This window comes from Papaver somniferum, chromosome 1, assembly GCF_003573695.1.
Source record: "Papaver somniferum cultivar HN1 chromosome 1, ASM357369v1, whole genome shotgun sequence".
Lineage (NCBI taxonomy): Eukaryota > Viridiplantae > Streptophyta > Magnoliopsida > Ranunculales > Papaveraceae > Papaver > Papaver somniferum.
Window position 1 is genome coordinate 196,593,055 of NC_039358.1, and position 15,540 is coordinate 196,608,594.

Genomic DNA, 15,540 nt, shown 5'->3' on the forward strand with positions numbered 1-15,540 from the left:
GTTTGATCAAAATAGATCAAATTAGGTGCTATTGTGGGATGGGAGCTCTCACCGATACACCCAAAATCATTCATATACTCATTCAGATGAATGAGTGTCCGACAGTCTTCACTAGGAGGCTAAAGAGACACAAGACGGTTGAAGATTTGCGGTTTCAAGAGATTTTTTTCAGTTTTTTTATTTTTTTTAAACTCTTTTATGCGGGCCGATTGGAGTTTTTTAAAAAGAAAATAACTAGGAGGCACATGTTTAGCCGTTTCGGCTGAACTTCAGCCTCATAGTCTATAAATTTGTTTGTCCACGGTCACAAAGTCACTCTTTCAGCTAGACTCTCACTGGTTTTGATAGTGAATTTCTATAAGGCCAAGCACATTGGTTGGACTCATCCCTTCCCTATCCCTCATTTGTAGGGAAAGGATACTTGTCATAAGGCAGCTCCACTATGGTGGTGTTGCATCCCTTCCCTACACGAGACGGACACTGAGTTTCCGTCACAGTCAACTCTTTGACTTGACCAGACGGAAACTCGGTTTTCGTTACAGAGGAATAAAGTTTCAGGACATCGACCCTTCCTCCAACTTCTTCTTCTTCTCAATTTCTTTCTTCTCTCAAACCCCTCTAAAGACACTTTTATCCCCTTTTGATTTTCATGGTGATTAATTGCGATTCGTTGGCTTAAATTAAAAGGGTTTGATCGTTACTCCAAGGTGAAACAAATTTATTCTTCAATTTCGTTTTCCACCCACAAAATCATCAAAGGTGAGTGATTGTAACTTTAGGGTTTAAAATTAAATTGATTTTGATTTTAGTTGATATTAATTTGATCTTGGTGTGTGATGCATCTCTTCATATGTTGAATGAAATGTTTGTAAACTTCTATTCTATTGGTGTATTATCTCATTGATTGGCTTGTATTTATGTATGGTATAAACAAAATGATATTATTTTTGTTGTATGGAAAGGTACAAAATTAGTCTTATGCGTGCTTATGTGAGAGTTAAATACGGAATACATTTGGATACTTCTAGTGATGAAGAAGAAAAGCTTTGCTAATGTTTACACAATTGTGTTTGGATGAACGACTGCGTATCATTCGACAACCGATACCTAGGGAGGTGCAAACACGTAGTGTAATTACCCGAGATCGAGCGTGGCATGATGCGAAAATGATAAATGATTATTTTACACCGCGTAATGGTTATACCTCAAGACAATTCAAACAACGTCTAGGCATGAGGGAAGAATTATTCGAGAAATTGTTAGGAAAATTGCTTGAAGTGGATCCGGAATGGAATCAACGTCCGGATGCAACTGGTGCTATGGGACATTCTCCACATATGAAATTAGTTGTCGTGATGAAATGTTTGTGCAAAAGTACGGCAACTCATAGTGTTGATGATTACACTCGTATGGGTGCCACCACAACATACTATTATTTAAAAAGATTTTACCATACCGTTTGCATGACTTTTGGAGAAAGATATTTGTGCCAACCCACTCCTGAAGATGTTCAGAGGTTGTTAGCTGAGAATGCAGAACGAGGATTTCCAGGAATGCTTGGTAGTGTTGATTGTATGCAGTGGCCATGGAAGAATTCTCCGGTAGCTTGGAAAGGAATTTACCGGGGTAAAGAGAAAGAGAGTAATATGGTACTATAGGCGGTGGCATCCTATGATTTATGGTTTTGGCATACTTTTTTTTGAATGTCGGGATCAAATAACGATTGAATGTGTTGGCACACTCACCCCTTTCCGATAACATGCTAAAGGGTGTAGCACCTCCATGTAATTATGTCATCAACGGTCACCAATACAATATGGGTTATTTCTTAGCCGATGGTATCCATCCAAAGTTGACTATAATTGTACAAGCTTTCAGTTATACATTGGACATTCCAGAGTATGTGAGATTCAACAAATATCAAATGGCTAAAAAAAAAGATATTGAGCGTGCTTTTGGAGTGCTTCAAGCTAAATTCCGAATTGTCGGATCACCGTGTAAGTATTGGTATGAAGAGGACTTGAACCTAATTATGAAATGTTGTCTTATTTTACACAACATGATCATTGAGCATGAACGTCGGGATACAGATTGGGGAAGAGTTGTTCCTGTTCCGATTCCAGAACCTACCATTGAAGGTCGTGTTTTTATGTCATCTCTGAAAAACCTAGAAATGCACCTACAATTAAGAACAAATCTTGTCAAGCACATTGCTGCGCGTCCGGGTAGAGGAGGCCAAGCAGGGGACTAGTCTAGTTTGGAGGGTTCAGATATGGAATACGTGGTACTTCCATCATCGGATGGAGATTATGATGATATGGATTTAGAAGAAGAAAATATTCCCGGTGAAAACGAGGATGGTGCATTTGATTATTATGGAGATTACAATGACCAAATGCCGGATGAATTTGAACCTGCAGACGAACATGTTTATGGAGATGGACATGTGGTAGACGAATATGAAGATGATGGAGATGATGATGACGACGAGGAGGAAGAGGATGAATGATAACCCTATAAATTTTGTATTTGTTTAAAAGTCTTAATGCTAAAGAAATATGTAAGATGGACTTTAAAATATTTTTAGGCTTGAATTATGTATCCGAATAATTACGTTTTTATCTTATGGCCATGTGGTTTACGATTATGAGTTGGTTATTTAAGCCTGATAATAGATTACTCCATGAAATCTCTTTTTACAGTATTTGAATATGTATTTACTAATCTGTGAAATCTCATTTGTACAATATTTGGATATGTATACTTATCCGTGTAATTTCTTTGTACAATATATGGATATATATACTTCCTAGTGAAATCTCTTTGCACAGTAATAATATCTTTGTACAGTATATGGATATGTATACTTACCATGTATAAATAGATCACATATGGTTCACCAATGAACACATTAGTTCGACCTACTTTCATCTGCATCTCAAAAAAAAAACACTTTTGTTTCCAAATGTCTGGGTAGGGCGTGTAATTTCTATTCTTAGTTATCAATGAACAACGGTTACTCAAAATTCAAACTTTTCATTAATTCAAACAACAAATAAAGACAACACTTTTAATTTGAAACTAAACTGAAAATTAAAACTAAACTCAATTAAAGAATAAAACAATTTAGAGATGGATTACATCTTCATCTTCTGAATCTTCAACGCTGATTATATTCGATCTCTTCAAGATATCCTTTTGCTTGCGTCGATAATAATTTTTTTCGTTTCAACCTAACTTACTAATATCCATACTTATTATTACATCATCTTCGTCGTAATGCATTTGTAGTTGATGCATTTGATAAGCTTGGTGGTGGAGGTTCTGCAAATTGAGTTGTTCTTCCATTTGATAACTCGGTTGTTGAATAGACGTCCATATTGTTTGGTATTGGGATTCTTGTTCTGCTTTCATTAGTTCATTCCTTGATCGTGTTTCCTTAAGATAATCCAAAATATTTGCACTCTGTTGATAGATCTAATCTTCTTCCATCTTAACCGAAGAACTCCCCTCATCACCTTCTATGATATACCGTGCTCCCGATCCTTCTTCTGTCTTGCTTGCAACTTGAATTTTTTTGCTCCTATAGGACGAGCATTATACTTGTAATTCCAACGAGTCTCTCTGTTAGGCAAAACTTCTGTACCGTCTTCGATGGGTACAAAGTTAGAATGATTTTCAAACAGCTGACTATTTTGGGATACAGTGAGTTCATAATTAAATCCCTGGACCTTTTCTCGAAACAATTCATAACATGCATCAAACTTAAAAGGTAGGCCAGTTTGTACCTGAAATTCCTTCCTACCTTCTTTTGTCTGAAATATTGTGTAACAAAATTTTAGTTAAATGCAACAAACCAAAAAATATCTAATAAATGTAAAAAAACTTACCAAATCTTCGTGTGATGCACCGCTTTTGTGTTGTCGATATAGAGCATTAAGAACGCCTATGAATTCTCTGACATTTTTTTTATTGCTTTCATCTTAGTTTTTAAGGCACTCTAATCTCTTCTATTAGGATTTCCGTTGCGTTGGACAAATACTTGATGAATACGTATCCAAAATAACGAGGTTTTTTGTTGCGCACCCACAATTTCATCATAACTCACGTAAATATAGGCAGTAGTAAGTTCAACCTCTTCCTGATGTGTAAAATTATAAACCATTTCGAATCTAACCAAAAATTATAAGAACTTGAGTAGTAGAAGATAAAGATAGAAATCAAACAACTATGGTACAAAGAGAGAATTAAGAAATCAATTGGAAGAGAGATAAGAAATCAATTGATTTGGAGTGATTAGAGTAAGAGTTGTATCTACAGAGGATTTTTTGAAAATATGGTCGTTGCGATCCGACGGTGGAGCGGATAGAGCCGTTATTAGTGATGGATGGTTAGGATGGGGTGTGGGAGAGGTGTAAAAAAAAGGTCAAACAAATATATTTTCGGATACAGAAACTCAGTTTTCGTCTCAACGGCTTTACATGAGTTTCCGTAAAGCAGTTTTTTTAGTTTCCGTCACATTTCCCTTCGCTACAAAGTGTATCAGATGTGATATACTTGGTGGGGAAAGGAAGGGATATCCCTTGGTTTGTAGGGATATGGGAGACCATAATGGTTGCATTTTGGAATTTATCCCTAGAAATGAGAGATATGGAAGGGAAATGGTGCACAATAGTGCTTGGCCTAAGGGAAAATTGAATTTATGTTGATTAAGATTAAAAAGTAGGCATCGATTTTAAAGGGCCAAATAGCACCAAAAGTAAAAAAGAAAATGTACAAAACAGTCCTAGTATTAGGACCCGATTCACAAAAGCATCCTACTGTTATAAACTATTAACAAAATGATCATATTTCCGTTAAAAAGAAAGTTAAGTGGTGACTCACAGTTAAATATGTTAATGAAATTACCTATTTATCCTTCGTATTTGTCCCTTCATACACAATTTTAACTTTTGCTTTCATTATAATTTTTTTGACTGTAGTGCTATTTGTAGGTGGTGGTGGTGCCACTTACATATCATTACACCGCATTCAGGATCGTTACACCGCATTCAGGATCGTTATACCGCATTCATCCAAAGGGTTCACCACTTCCCCTTCGGGGTTTAGCAGAGATTCTTAAGCTTCCACCACCACCACCACCACCGCTTCATCACCACCACTTCAACCAATTAGTTAATTAGGAAGGGTATTTTCGAAAAAGATAACATTATTTTGTTCAAAAGTGTTAAATCGAATCGAAAAAGACTACTTTGTAAATTAATTACAAAAGTATCGATCATTTTGTGACCGAATTACAAAAAGCATGATCATTGGCCCAAGTAAAAACCGGAACAAATTTTAGAAGTGGGGTTAGCATCCCAACCCCACAGTAATGGCCCCTAGTAGTCCAGGCGTGCAAAGCTGTCAAGCTCCTGTCATTGATTGACCAGACGACTATAATCTGTCCTGGTGCTCAACTTTATCAGAGTGTCATAAATTTGTTGGACTAATTTTTTTTATTTTATTCGTTGTAAAAATGAGAGAGAGAGAGAGAGTTGGTTCTTAAGAAAAACAGAGAAAGATGAGTTCTTCTAAAGAAGAAGAAGAAGCAAAACGAGCAATCCAAGATGCTAAATCCATGATTAGAGACGGTAAATACAAAAATGCAAAAGCAAAGATACAAGAGACAATCAATGTGTTTCCAACAATCAAATATGGTCGAGAATTGATCACACTCTGTGAGATTCTTCAGACCAAGATATTATCAAACAGAAACTTGGCCTTATACTCTTTTTCAGATCCCATCTTCATCCACAGAATCAGAGGTGGAATCTCGTTATCAAACACTCAGGGCTCATTTGGTTACAGTCAGATGCCACCAAATCAGAGGTACAGATAATGCTATTAAAGAGCTAGATTTAGCCATGTCTTCTATGTACAAGGAAAACTACCCTAAGGTTGATAGAAAACGTAGGGCGCCTTCTCGTTATATTTCTGAAGATGAAGATGAAGATGAATATACTTATGCTGCTCAGTCTGCTGAAGATGAAGATGAGAACAAAGCCACTGACGAGGAGAACGCTGATTCCGATGATGATGACGGTGGTGGTGGTGGTGATAGCGATGAGAGCTATGAAGACAAAATCAAGAATTTGGATGGTAAAATTAGGGAGGAAATGCTGCAATTGGCGAATGTTCAATGTAGGATCTCCAAGTTAAAGAGTGAAAAACAAGTGGTGGAAGCTCAGCATTGTAGTTTCAAATCGGAAATGGCTAGTCTTAAGTCTAAGCTGAGTAATGGAGATTTATGCAACATGGTGCAAATGGAGGAGGTTGAAGATAATTGCTGAAAAAATTGTGATGGTTTTAGTTGACACACTGATTAGCGTAGTTGGATAATGTCTTTTGGTAGAAAGCTTTGCATAGCAGACAGACTCTTATGGGTGAGCTATTTTGTTTCGCACTTGTAGTTTCTTGGTCATGCAGGTACATCTGTGCTCCTGCTTTTAGTGGCAATTCTGAAGTAGTAGTGTGTTTTCTTAGTTGCTCTTTGTAGAAGAGACATTGCCTGAATACCTTGTTTTGTATATTTTCCTGGCCAAGAATTTCAGTGCACCATGAGGTTTGCAATTACTACTCTTCTCTGCTTTTTTTAGTAGGGAATACTTGGATTTGAGTCTTAGTGTTGTGTTCTTATATCGAATTGGATCTAGACTGTTTGTTGGTGAACTGGTATTTCCTTAGTTCAACTAAACTTCGGCCATGATGGAAATTATCCATATGTTGTGTAATTCCTGTTGCTTTTTCATGATTGATAAACTAGTTCTTTACATCGAAGATTACAAAGCAAAAGTTTATTTTTGCAATGGATGTGAGATTCTAGCTTACAGTACTATGGTGAGAAAGAAGAACGAAAAAAATGTCCAAACTACCAGAGGAAGAATTCCCACAGAAGGCTTTTCGATTGGCAGCTAAAGATAGTTCTGGTCTTCTCATGCCTTTCGAAGTTCTCAACAAGGTATGTATATATTTCACTCATATTGACTTAGTGCTGCTAACTAAGGTCCATATGCCCATTAGACTAGCTAAGGAATGCAACACACATGTTCTTAAAAATTTGGCACGAGACACTACATATGTGGGATCAGAGATGATTAGCTAATGCTGCATCAAAATGCGAGTACAAATTCTTACATTGTTTTTCTCAAGCATTTGATATCTTTGTTTCCAAGTGAATGCTTACATTGTATTGTAATCACTAAATGCAAGGAAGACATCAGCGTTCATCTTTAGTTTTGAAAGTTACCAAAACGCTGTAAAACACCCACTTCGGAATTGTTCACTGGAGATTCATTATGGTATTTTCGTAGGGGCGTGCACATGAATGCATTATGCCACCAGATCACGGTTCAAGGGGTAACTAGTGCTTTTCTTATGGCCATGATGGGGAATTGCCCCTATAACTATGCTAGCTCCGACTCACAATCCATGTAACAGCATAAGTTTTACACTCCTAATTTTGTTGTTTTTGGGGTTTCTTTTTGGTTGAAAAGAGAGGAAGATTGAGCATTGAAAGGTGTGGTGTCTTCACTTTAACTCACCCACTATGTGTCGTTGTAGTTGCACGAAATCCTACAACACACCCTTAAGATATTTTCTAGATCTAAACATAAAAATGATGATAAGAGTGCTAAAATTGTAAATGGACACAAGGATTTTTTACATGGTTTGATCAGTGTAATCTACACCCATGGTTCTTCACATTGTTGTAATTACATGAATTTACATTTGGAATATCCATTAATGGATTCTTGGTAGAGCTCTAGATCTAGCTTTTAGGGAAGAAGATGATAAAGAAAATAAAGTCTCTCACTACAAAATGTCTCTATCTTTTGTCTCTCTCTCCTGCCTTTCTCTTTATATAGGTGTTTACATAGTGGATGACACCTCACATGTAGTGGAGTACAACTAATATTTCCCCTATTTTCGGATCTAACGTGCGATGTTCTCGCACGCTCACATTGGATCTTCTCGCACGCATGCTACGTTCTCTCGCGTGCTAAGGAAATGAATCAATCTCGCACACAAACAAAATGTGATGTGCGATATTGTGTCCCTACATTTTGCCTCTTTTTTCTTGAATATTGCTTGAAGAGCGATCTTTAAGGAAAAATCCACCTTGTTGTAATTGTTGGTGCAAGATGCATGATGTTGGAGTAGTCTTTGATCTTTGTTGATTAAAGAACTACGCGAAAGAATATTGGACTTGAAAAGTACGTACTTGCCTCTATTCTTTTGTGAAGTTCCGTAGCTTTGAGAAGTAATTAGAAGTATCATTCCTTGAAGTATGCGAAGTATGAAGTATCCTTGAAAAAGTATAATAACATGTTTGGATACAGAAGTAGAAGTCAGAAGTGCTTCTGAACTTCTCAGAAGTACTTCTCAGAAGCAAAAAAGTGGATAAGTTAGCTTGGCAACTGCTCGACTTATAAGTAAAAAAGTTAATAAGTATGTTTGGCAACATAACAAAGGCAGAAGTCGAAATACATTTTGTATATTGAAATTTATGTTTTTATGTTCTTATACTATGCCATCTCCCTTGCGAAATGTTTCAAAAAGAATAAAAAATCTCCGTTATGCTATGAGTATACAATATTTCATCTGTAATCATTGAGATGCTACTTCTCTCCTTGATATGGAACAAAATGACTCTCTTGAGGGATGAAAGAGCACCTTCTTTGAGTCATTTCAACTTGCAAGCCTGCAATTTTAACACCTACAGAAGAGAAGAAAACTGTATATATTAGATAACAGTTGCAGTTTCTTTACTATATGACCTGGATAATCTACATTGGGAAGAGCAAATAACTACTAAAAATACATCAGGAGGAATCGACAAACAAGATTCGAAAACTGGTTGAATATTAATCAAGAAAGTACATGATTATCTAAGGAACGTTAATGTGATATCCAAGATAGGCCACCAGGACCAACAAATTGGCAGGACATCAAAATCATTCTCTAAATAAGAAGAGGGCACGTAGTAGTGGAAAGCGAGCAATCATCTTTAAGTTGGCATCACTATGATATTAAAAAATTTAGTTTGAGCCCAACACCTTAATGAAAGAACACAAGTAAATAGATTAAAGAGAGGGCCTTGCCTACAAAACGTAACTTAACGATGTAAGACGGGAACAACAAATGGATGCTTCGCAGAGCGCCATATCCCTTCATGCACTAACAACAACACAGACCGAGCACGGATCGCGTCATGTACAAATGCATCTGAAATAACTGCATGTAGACACTAGACAACAGATACCATCACTTAATAAATCAAATTATATGATAATGCAACTCAGAGCACAAATAGTAATAACCACTCAACCTTATGTCTCACTTTCAATTACTACGGTTCCTAAAAACTAATTGTCAATACCCATATACAAGTGACCAAAAAGATGGAGAAGCAAAAATAACTAAGACTTACAACTCAATCACTTGCTATCAAGATGTATAGTATTTTCTTCCCATGTCTAAGTTTTCTATACAACCACCACCGCCATAATCAGTTTAGACAAAACCCAAATATACATCCTAATGCGACATATATAACCAATACAAGAGACATATGACATTCCATTTCCTTGTGCGACCCAAAATCATAAAACAAGATGGTAGAATTCATGTACTCAAAAATTGAGTTCATTAATTTATTTAAGATTCCAATATGAGAAGCATGGAATGGAATGAATCACCCGACTGTAATCTATTTAAATCATTACATCAAAATTTAGAGATCCCCAAGTGATAAATAAAAAATCTCAAATTAACACAGATCTTCATACATTCTAAAATCGAAGTACCATTACAGGTATAAGCCAAAGTATGATTACAGGAACAAGATTAAACGATGTACCTTCTTTTTCTTTATCTTCAAATCTCTGAAAAATTGAGAACTTATATCGTCTTTAGGCTTCGTCAAGTATTTGCAGTTGTTGAAATAGTTCAACGGGTTAACTAAAAATCAGTTTCTCCTAATACATCAAGACCCATATAGAAAACTCAACCCTAAAACAAAATGAAAATCCCATAATATTAAAAATCATAGAAAAATTACGAAAGAAAAATTAAATTGAAAAACGAAACAGAGATTTCGTATAGTTTTTCCACCATCTAACCTTGAATTAGTGATGATGAGAGAAAGAAAACAAAAATTCTAGCTTGTTCTTCTCCCACGGCTCTTTTGATTTTAATTCTCATGTCAAAGTACAGAGTTTTAGGTTATTGTTTTGGGGAAGACGAGAGGGAAGGAAGATGAGGAGGAAAGAAAAATTATTTTTTTACACATACAGATCGAGGAGAAGCAAAAAAGATACTTCTGATAGAAGAGAGAAGTCGAGATTTTTTGCTCCGTGTAGAAGCTGCTTCTTTGCTTCTAAAAGTTAATTACAAATGAAGCATCCATTCTGACTTTCGACTTATCGACTTCCAGAAGTCAATAAGTTACTTCTACTTGTCTATCCAAACAAGGTATAAGAAGTATGAAGTATCCTTGAAGAAGTATTAGAAATATGAAATATCCTTGAAGAAGTATAAGAAGTATTGATCCTCGAAATATAAGAAGTATTGTGAATCAATCATGCGAAACTATTGCTCCATGTTCTTTGCCTCATGCTATGTTAGCTTTGTCAATCATGCGAAACTATTGTGTGTGATTTCTATTACATGTCTTCTATTTCTCTTACTCCATTGTTGGTGAGAATTCTTGTTATTCATGAATGAGCGTCTTCTTTGTAAATGATTCTGACCGAGAAGATAAAGAACAAAAAATATTTTCTTGATAATCCATAGTTGCCTCTGTTTTTTATCTATGAGGGAAGAACTCTTGAGAAAGTGTTGGATGAGCGAATTGATCTTCACGTCTTTCTTCTTTGAGTATAATGTCTTCAAATTTCTTATGCGAAATAATTGAGCGAAAACACTTATGGGATGAGATGTGTATGCGATGCTTATGCAATGTAATGCTTATGCGATGAGTATGCAATGTAATGCTTATGCGATGATTGTGCAATGTATAGATAATGTTGAGTTATTTACCTCTGTTCTTTGTCCATCGTATCACATTGTATTGTTGCTTCTTTTTCCTTATTCCTGCACTATTAGAATTGCATAATAATAGTATAATCATCATAATATATAGGTCTATGTGTGTCTAGCGTGGTCTTATCTCGCCTCCCTATGTAGAGGTCTTATCTTTGCCTCTATTTGGTCGGGCGGCAAAATCGCAGGCGGTCTTTACATTTTCATGTAATGACCCATTGATCTTGCCCTAACATCTCTTGTATTTTTGCCTCTTCAGGATATATCTATGCGACAATGCGACAGGCCTAAGTACTCCCGTGAGTAGAAGCCCCATGACATTGTCGTCTTTTGACACAATTCAGCTCCCAAATGGAGGGTGTCGTCCTTATCTTCCCCCTGGTTTCCCCTTCAAGGAAGCTTACCTCTACCGGGTTAAGGTTATGGCTCTTCCCATCCGGTAATTCAACAACTAGTTGATTTCGCAATCTCTTATCCCACTACTGATGAGGTTTACGGTTACAAGTCCGCACCCTAAATGGGGTATCTTCGGACCGAGTGCATCATAGTCAGGACTTGTCAAGAGTGGCAAGGTACGCTCCAGATGCCCCGGGTACTCTTGACTCAACCGTGTACCTCGACGCCCTGATCGAGTTTCTGCACTCCTTAGGAGAGACTTTCTCACCTTGGTCTTCCAATCTAAGGTTAAGAACTTAGACTGAAAATTTAAGGCACCTCTCCCGGATGGACATCATCGTTTTTCTCACCCCAAATCTCCATGACTCAAGTTCCAGGGTCGGCGTAGCCTTTCTTTGAGTCATGCTTTCTAGGTTTCTCCGAATATGACGTGCGATATGTCTTACTATTTTACGTGAGGTGGTATTCGAACACGCAAAGTCAAACTTATTCTCTTCACCTCTGACCAACTTTGCTAGCTTCTGTTTGTGAGAAAATGGAACCGCATTTTCCTTTTATCATAATCTTCGCTCTTTGTATATCAAAAGATATGAGAAAAATTTGGTGCGAGGCGAGACTTGAACACCTGCCACTAAACACATAATCTTCGCATCTAACAATTTAGCTTAATTGATCATCTGCGTCCTTCATTGTGCGAAAGAAACACATGCACATCCTCAGTCAAAAACATGTAAAAATGTGTAAAAATGAGGGTTCAAGTGAGAATCGATCCCAGAGCATCAAGCTCCCTCTTTCCGCTCGTTACTAATTGTGCTACTTCTCTTGTTCTTGTGCGAAATGAACGCACAATTCTTAAACCCCCTTTGCTGTTCTTTAAAAAAATCCACCTCTCTTAACCAACTGTTCAAGCACCTTCGTGTGAAATAAACGTATAACATCTTTTTCTTATTCTATTATTCGCACTGGGATTCGAACACGCGATGTTCAACTGCCGATCTTCGCTCGTGACCATCTGTATTGACTTCATGTGTGCGAAGGAAACTACTATGTTTTATCCTTATCTTTTATAAGCCTCTGGAAATGAGAAGAAAATGAAAAATATGTATGTGTGCGAATTCGAACCCGTGACCTATTGTTTAATCTCTCGACCTTGAACGATCTGTGTTATTTCTTCGTTTGTAAGCTTATCTTTGCTAATTAGATGCGTCCTTTTCACATTTGTAGATGTCTTTTTCTTTCGTATTTGTCTCTTTACTGGTCCTGGTTTTGGAGGCGAACTTCTTCGTGCTGCTTATTGATGATCCTTTGTCTGCCCTCCACTGTCTGTATGAGAGGCTTTGTCTTCATTTAAGAACATTTCTTCACCTATTTTTTTTTTTTGTTCGCACGGAGCCTTGTCACCTAAGCCCATTGATTTCTTTCTTTTCGCATATTGTCTATTCAGGGTGCGAATTCTTTGTCATTTGTTGTGGCTGTCCCTGGTTAAGAATTTACAGAGCTAAACTTTTTTTGTCGAGACCATTGGAAATATTTACTTCCCGTACACTCTCCGGTTAAATCCTCATAATGCTGTAATGAGATTTTCTTCGCACCCAAAGCCTCCCAGATCTAGATTTTTGAACATATAATGATAGAGATATAAGAGATTTTGTCTTTTTTGGAGATGATTTTCGATGTCATCTTGTCTTTTTTTTTTTTTTTTGCTGCTGATGTCTTCTCCGGATTAGATTCTGTACTTCTTCATCCTTATCTCTTTTTCTTTGATTTCTTTGAATAGCTAGCGGATAAAATTTGTTGCCGGAGATGTGAAACTTTAGTTGAGACTTCCTTTTTCACCCCTAAACTTTGTAGATCTAGTGAATTCAACTCTAACAATAGCTAGTTTTTCTAAACTTTCTTGAACCAACAAGATCAGGTAGTGTTTTTAGCGCCAAAATGTAGTTGCAGGAAATCCTACAACACACCCCTTAAGATATTTTCTAGATCTAAACATAAAAATGATGATAAGAGTGCTAAAATTGCAAATGGACACAAGAATTTTTTACATGGTTCGATCAATGTGATCTACATCCATGGTTCTTCACTATGATTGTTGTAATTACATGAATTTACATTGGGAATCTCCATTAATGGATTCTTGGTAGAGCTCTAGATCTAGCTTTTAGGGAAGAAGATGATAAAGAAAATAAAGTCCCTCTCTACAAAATGTATCTCTCTCTTTTGTCTCTCTCCTTCCTTTCTATTTATATAGGTATTTACATAGTGGATGACAGCTCACATGTAGTGGAGTACAGCTAATATTTCCCCTATTTTCGGATCTAATGTGCGATGTTCTCGCACGTTCACATTGGATCTTCTCGCACGCATGCTACGTTCTCTCGCATGCTAAGGAAATGAATCAATCTCGCACACAAACAAAATGTGATGTGCGATATTGTGTCCCTACAGTCATTATACAACTCCCCAACTATACACATTTACTCCTATTCTAATTGAAACCCACTATCTTTTAACTTGAAGCTTTCACTAATCCCTAGTACACTAGTATTAGTCAGAGAAGAGTGGAGAGAAAAAGAAGAAGAAGCAAAAATGTCTAAGCTACCAAAGGAAGTATTCACAAAGAAGGGATTAGGATTAGCAGCTAAAGATAATTTACTCCAACCAAACGTAAAGACATTTTTATCTAGTAGCGCAATAGAATTGGATTCCAGGGATTACTTCAATCAAACGTTAATTTTTTAGATTTCAATTCAATTTCTTAACCCATAATTTGTTTTTAGGCCTATTTTGCGTTTCCTCCCCTCCCAAGATTGTTAATTAGCGTTTCCTCCCCAAATAGATTAAAATTAGTGAATCCTCCCCTCGTTAGGAATTCCATCCACTGCTCGGTTAGTTGAGTCAGCTGCTGTGCACGCGTGGCAAAATTTGTCCACGTGTTTACCGACCTTCCCAAAATTCCCTCGGCTAAAAAACAAGTTAATACACGTGTAAGATATTTGGTGGATTAAGATCCGACGGTTCTGCATATGTCAGAAAACGAGCGGTGATTAACAGCTCACCGTTTCGTACACCTATAGAATTAGAACACGCGTCCCTGTCTCTTCAACTACCACCTATATCAAGCGGGAAAAGACATGAGAGAGTAAAAAACCTAAAACTAGTTGCAGAGAAGAGAAACAAAATCCCCAAATCGAGTTTTGCTCAATTTTAGATTTAGATCGAATAGAAGACGTTGTTGTAATAGAAAGAAGATTAGTGATTGGGTTTGTTGAATTTCTTCCGATCTGCTATGAATCACCAGAAATTGTGAGTATACAGTCTTTTTGCTTTTTTTTTTTTTTTTTTTTTTTTTTTTTTTTTTTTTTGAGTTCCTGCCCTTATTGATGTGATCTAATCATCTTTTGAGGAATTGGGTATGATATGAACAACGTTATTCGTGTTGCATGATTATATTTTTAGGGTTTGTTATAGATTAGGTTTTTAGGGTTTGATTCTTATGCATGATTAGAAGATTCAGTCAGTGAAATTAGGGTTCGTTTCTGTTTTTCTTTGATTATTAAACTGTGGATTGTTGATTCATGACGCGATAGTTTTTGGTGTATGATTGAAGGGTTTATGGAATTGTTGCAGATGAAGTTTCTGTCTCCTTGTTTTTTTATCTTTCTTTTTTCTATTTAATTCGAAGGGAATCGGGTGTTTTATATGTGATTGATTATGTTGTTTGTTTTGTTTTGTGACAGTCCTAGGGTTTTATATGCTGTCAAAACTCTTTATATACATTATGATGGGAAGTGGCCTAATGGACAACCAAAAGGTGGATTTACTTACATGGATTATATGAATGGGAAGGAATTGCGCTGGCCTAAGTATGATGGAGACTTATTGAACTTGAAGGACTTGTTGGATAGTGTTCAGGACTGCATTGATGAATTGGATGGGCCACAATGCCTATTTCACTACTTGCAAGATAGGTTTTTGTATGATATTGATGAAGAGAGTGAGCTGTTGAAGTTTTGGAATGAATCAGACCAAGATGTACCAGAATAAGTTCATTTGTTT

The 15,540-nt window shown here is 36.6% G+C and overlaps 3 protein-coding genes and 1 long non-coding RNA gene across 4 annotated transcripts; 3 read left to right on the forward strand and 1 right to left on the reverse strand.

Moving 5' to 3' along the window:
• The first annotated feature begins 1,166 nt into the window (after positions 1-1,166).
• Positions 1,167-1,658, forward strand: LOC113356948. Its single transcript, XM_026600184.1, has one exon. The coding sequence runs from the start codon at positions 1,167-1,169 to the stop codon at positions 1,656-1,658; it is 492 nt and encodes a 163-aa protein (XP_026455969.1).
• A 101-nt stretch (positions 1,659-1,759) lies between these two features.
• On the forward strand, positions 1,760-2,251 carry LOC113356954. Its single transcript, XM_026600194.1, has one exon. The coding sequence runs from the start codon at positions 1,760-1,762 to the stop codon at positions 2,249-2,251; it is 492 nt and encodes a 163-aa protein (XP_026455979.1).
• Positions 2,252-5,563: 3,312 nt separating this feature from the next.
• On the forward strand, positions 5,564-6,332 carry LOC113356963 (late secretory pathway protein AVL9-like). Its single transcript, XM_026600206.1, has 2 exons — positions 5,564-5,677; positions 5,781-6,332. Exons 1-2 carry the CDS (start codon positions 5,564-5,566, stop codon positions 6,330-6,332), a joined length of 666 nt encoding a protein of 221 aa, XP_026455991.1.
• Positions 6,333-9,144: 2,812 nt separating this feature from the next.
• On the reverse strand, positions 9,145-10,445 carry LOC113334810. Its single transcript, XR_003352961.1, has 3 exons — positions 10,164-10,445; positions 9,902-10,053; positions 9,145-9,289 (listed from the first exon to the last, which is right to left on the reverse strand). It is a non-coding gene; the product is annotated as an uncharacterized LOC113334810 (long non-coding RNA).
• Between the last annotated feature and the right edge of the window lie 5,095 nt (positions 10,446-15,540).

Coding starts and splice junctions, on each gene's coding strand:
- LOC113356948 (XM_026600184.1), top strand. CDS start 1,167: ATGATAAATGATTATTTTACACCGCGTAATGGTTATACCTCAAGACAA.
- LOC113356954 (XM_026600194.1), top strand. CDS start 1,760: ATGCTAAAGGGTGTAGCACCTCCATGTAATTATGTCATCAACGGTCAC.
- LOC113356963 (XM_026600206.1), top strand. CDS start 5,564: ATGAGTTCTTCTAAAGAAGAAGAAGAAGCAAAACGAGCAATCCAAGAT. Junction 5,678..5,780: donor AGATACAAGAGACAATCAAT/GTGTTTCCAACA, acceptor ACTCTTTTTCAG/ATCCCATCTTCATCCACAGA.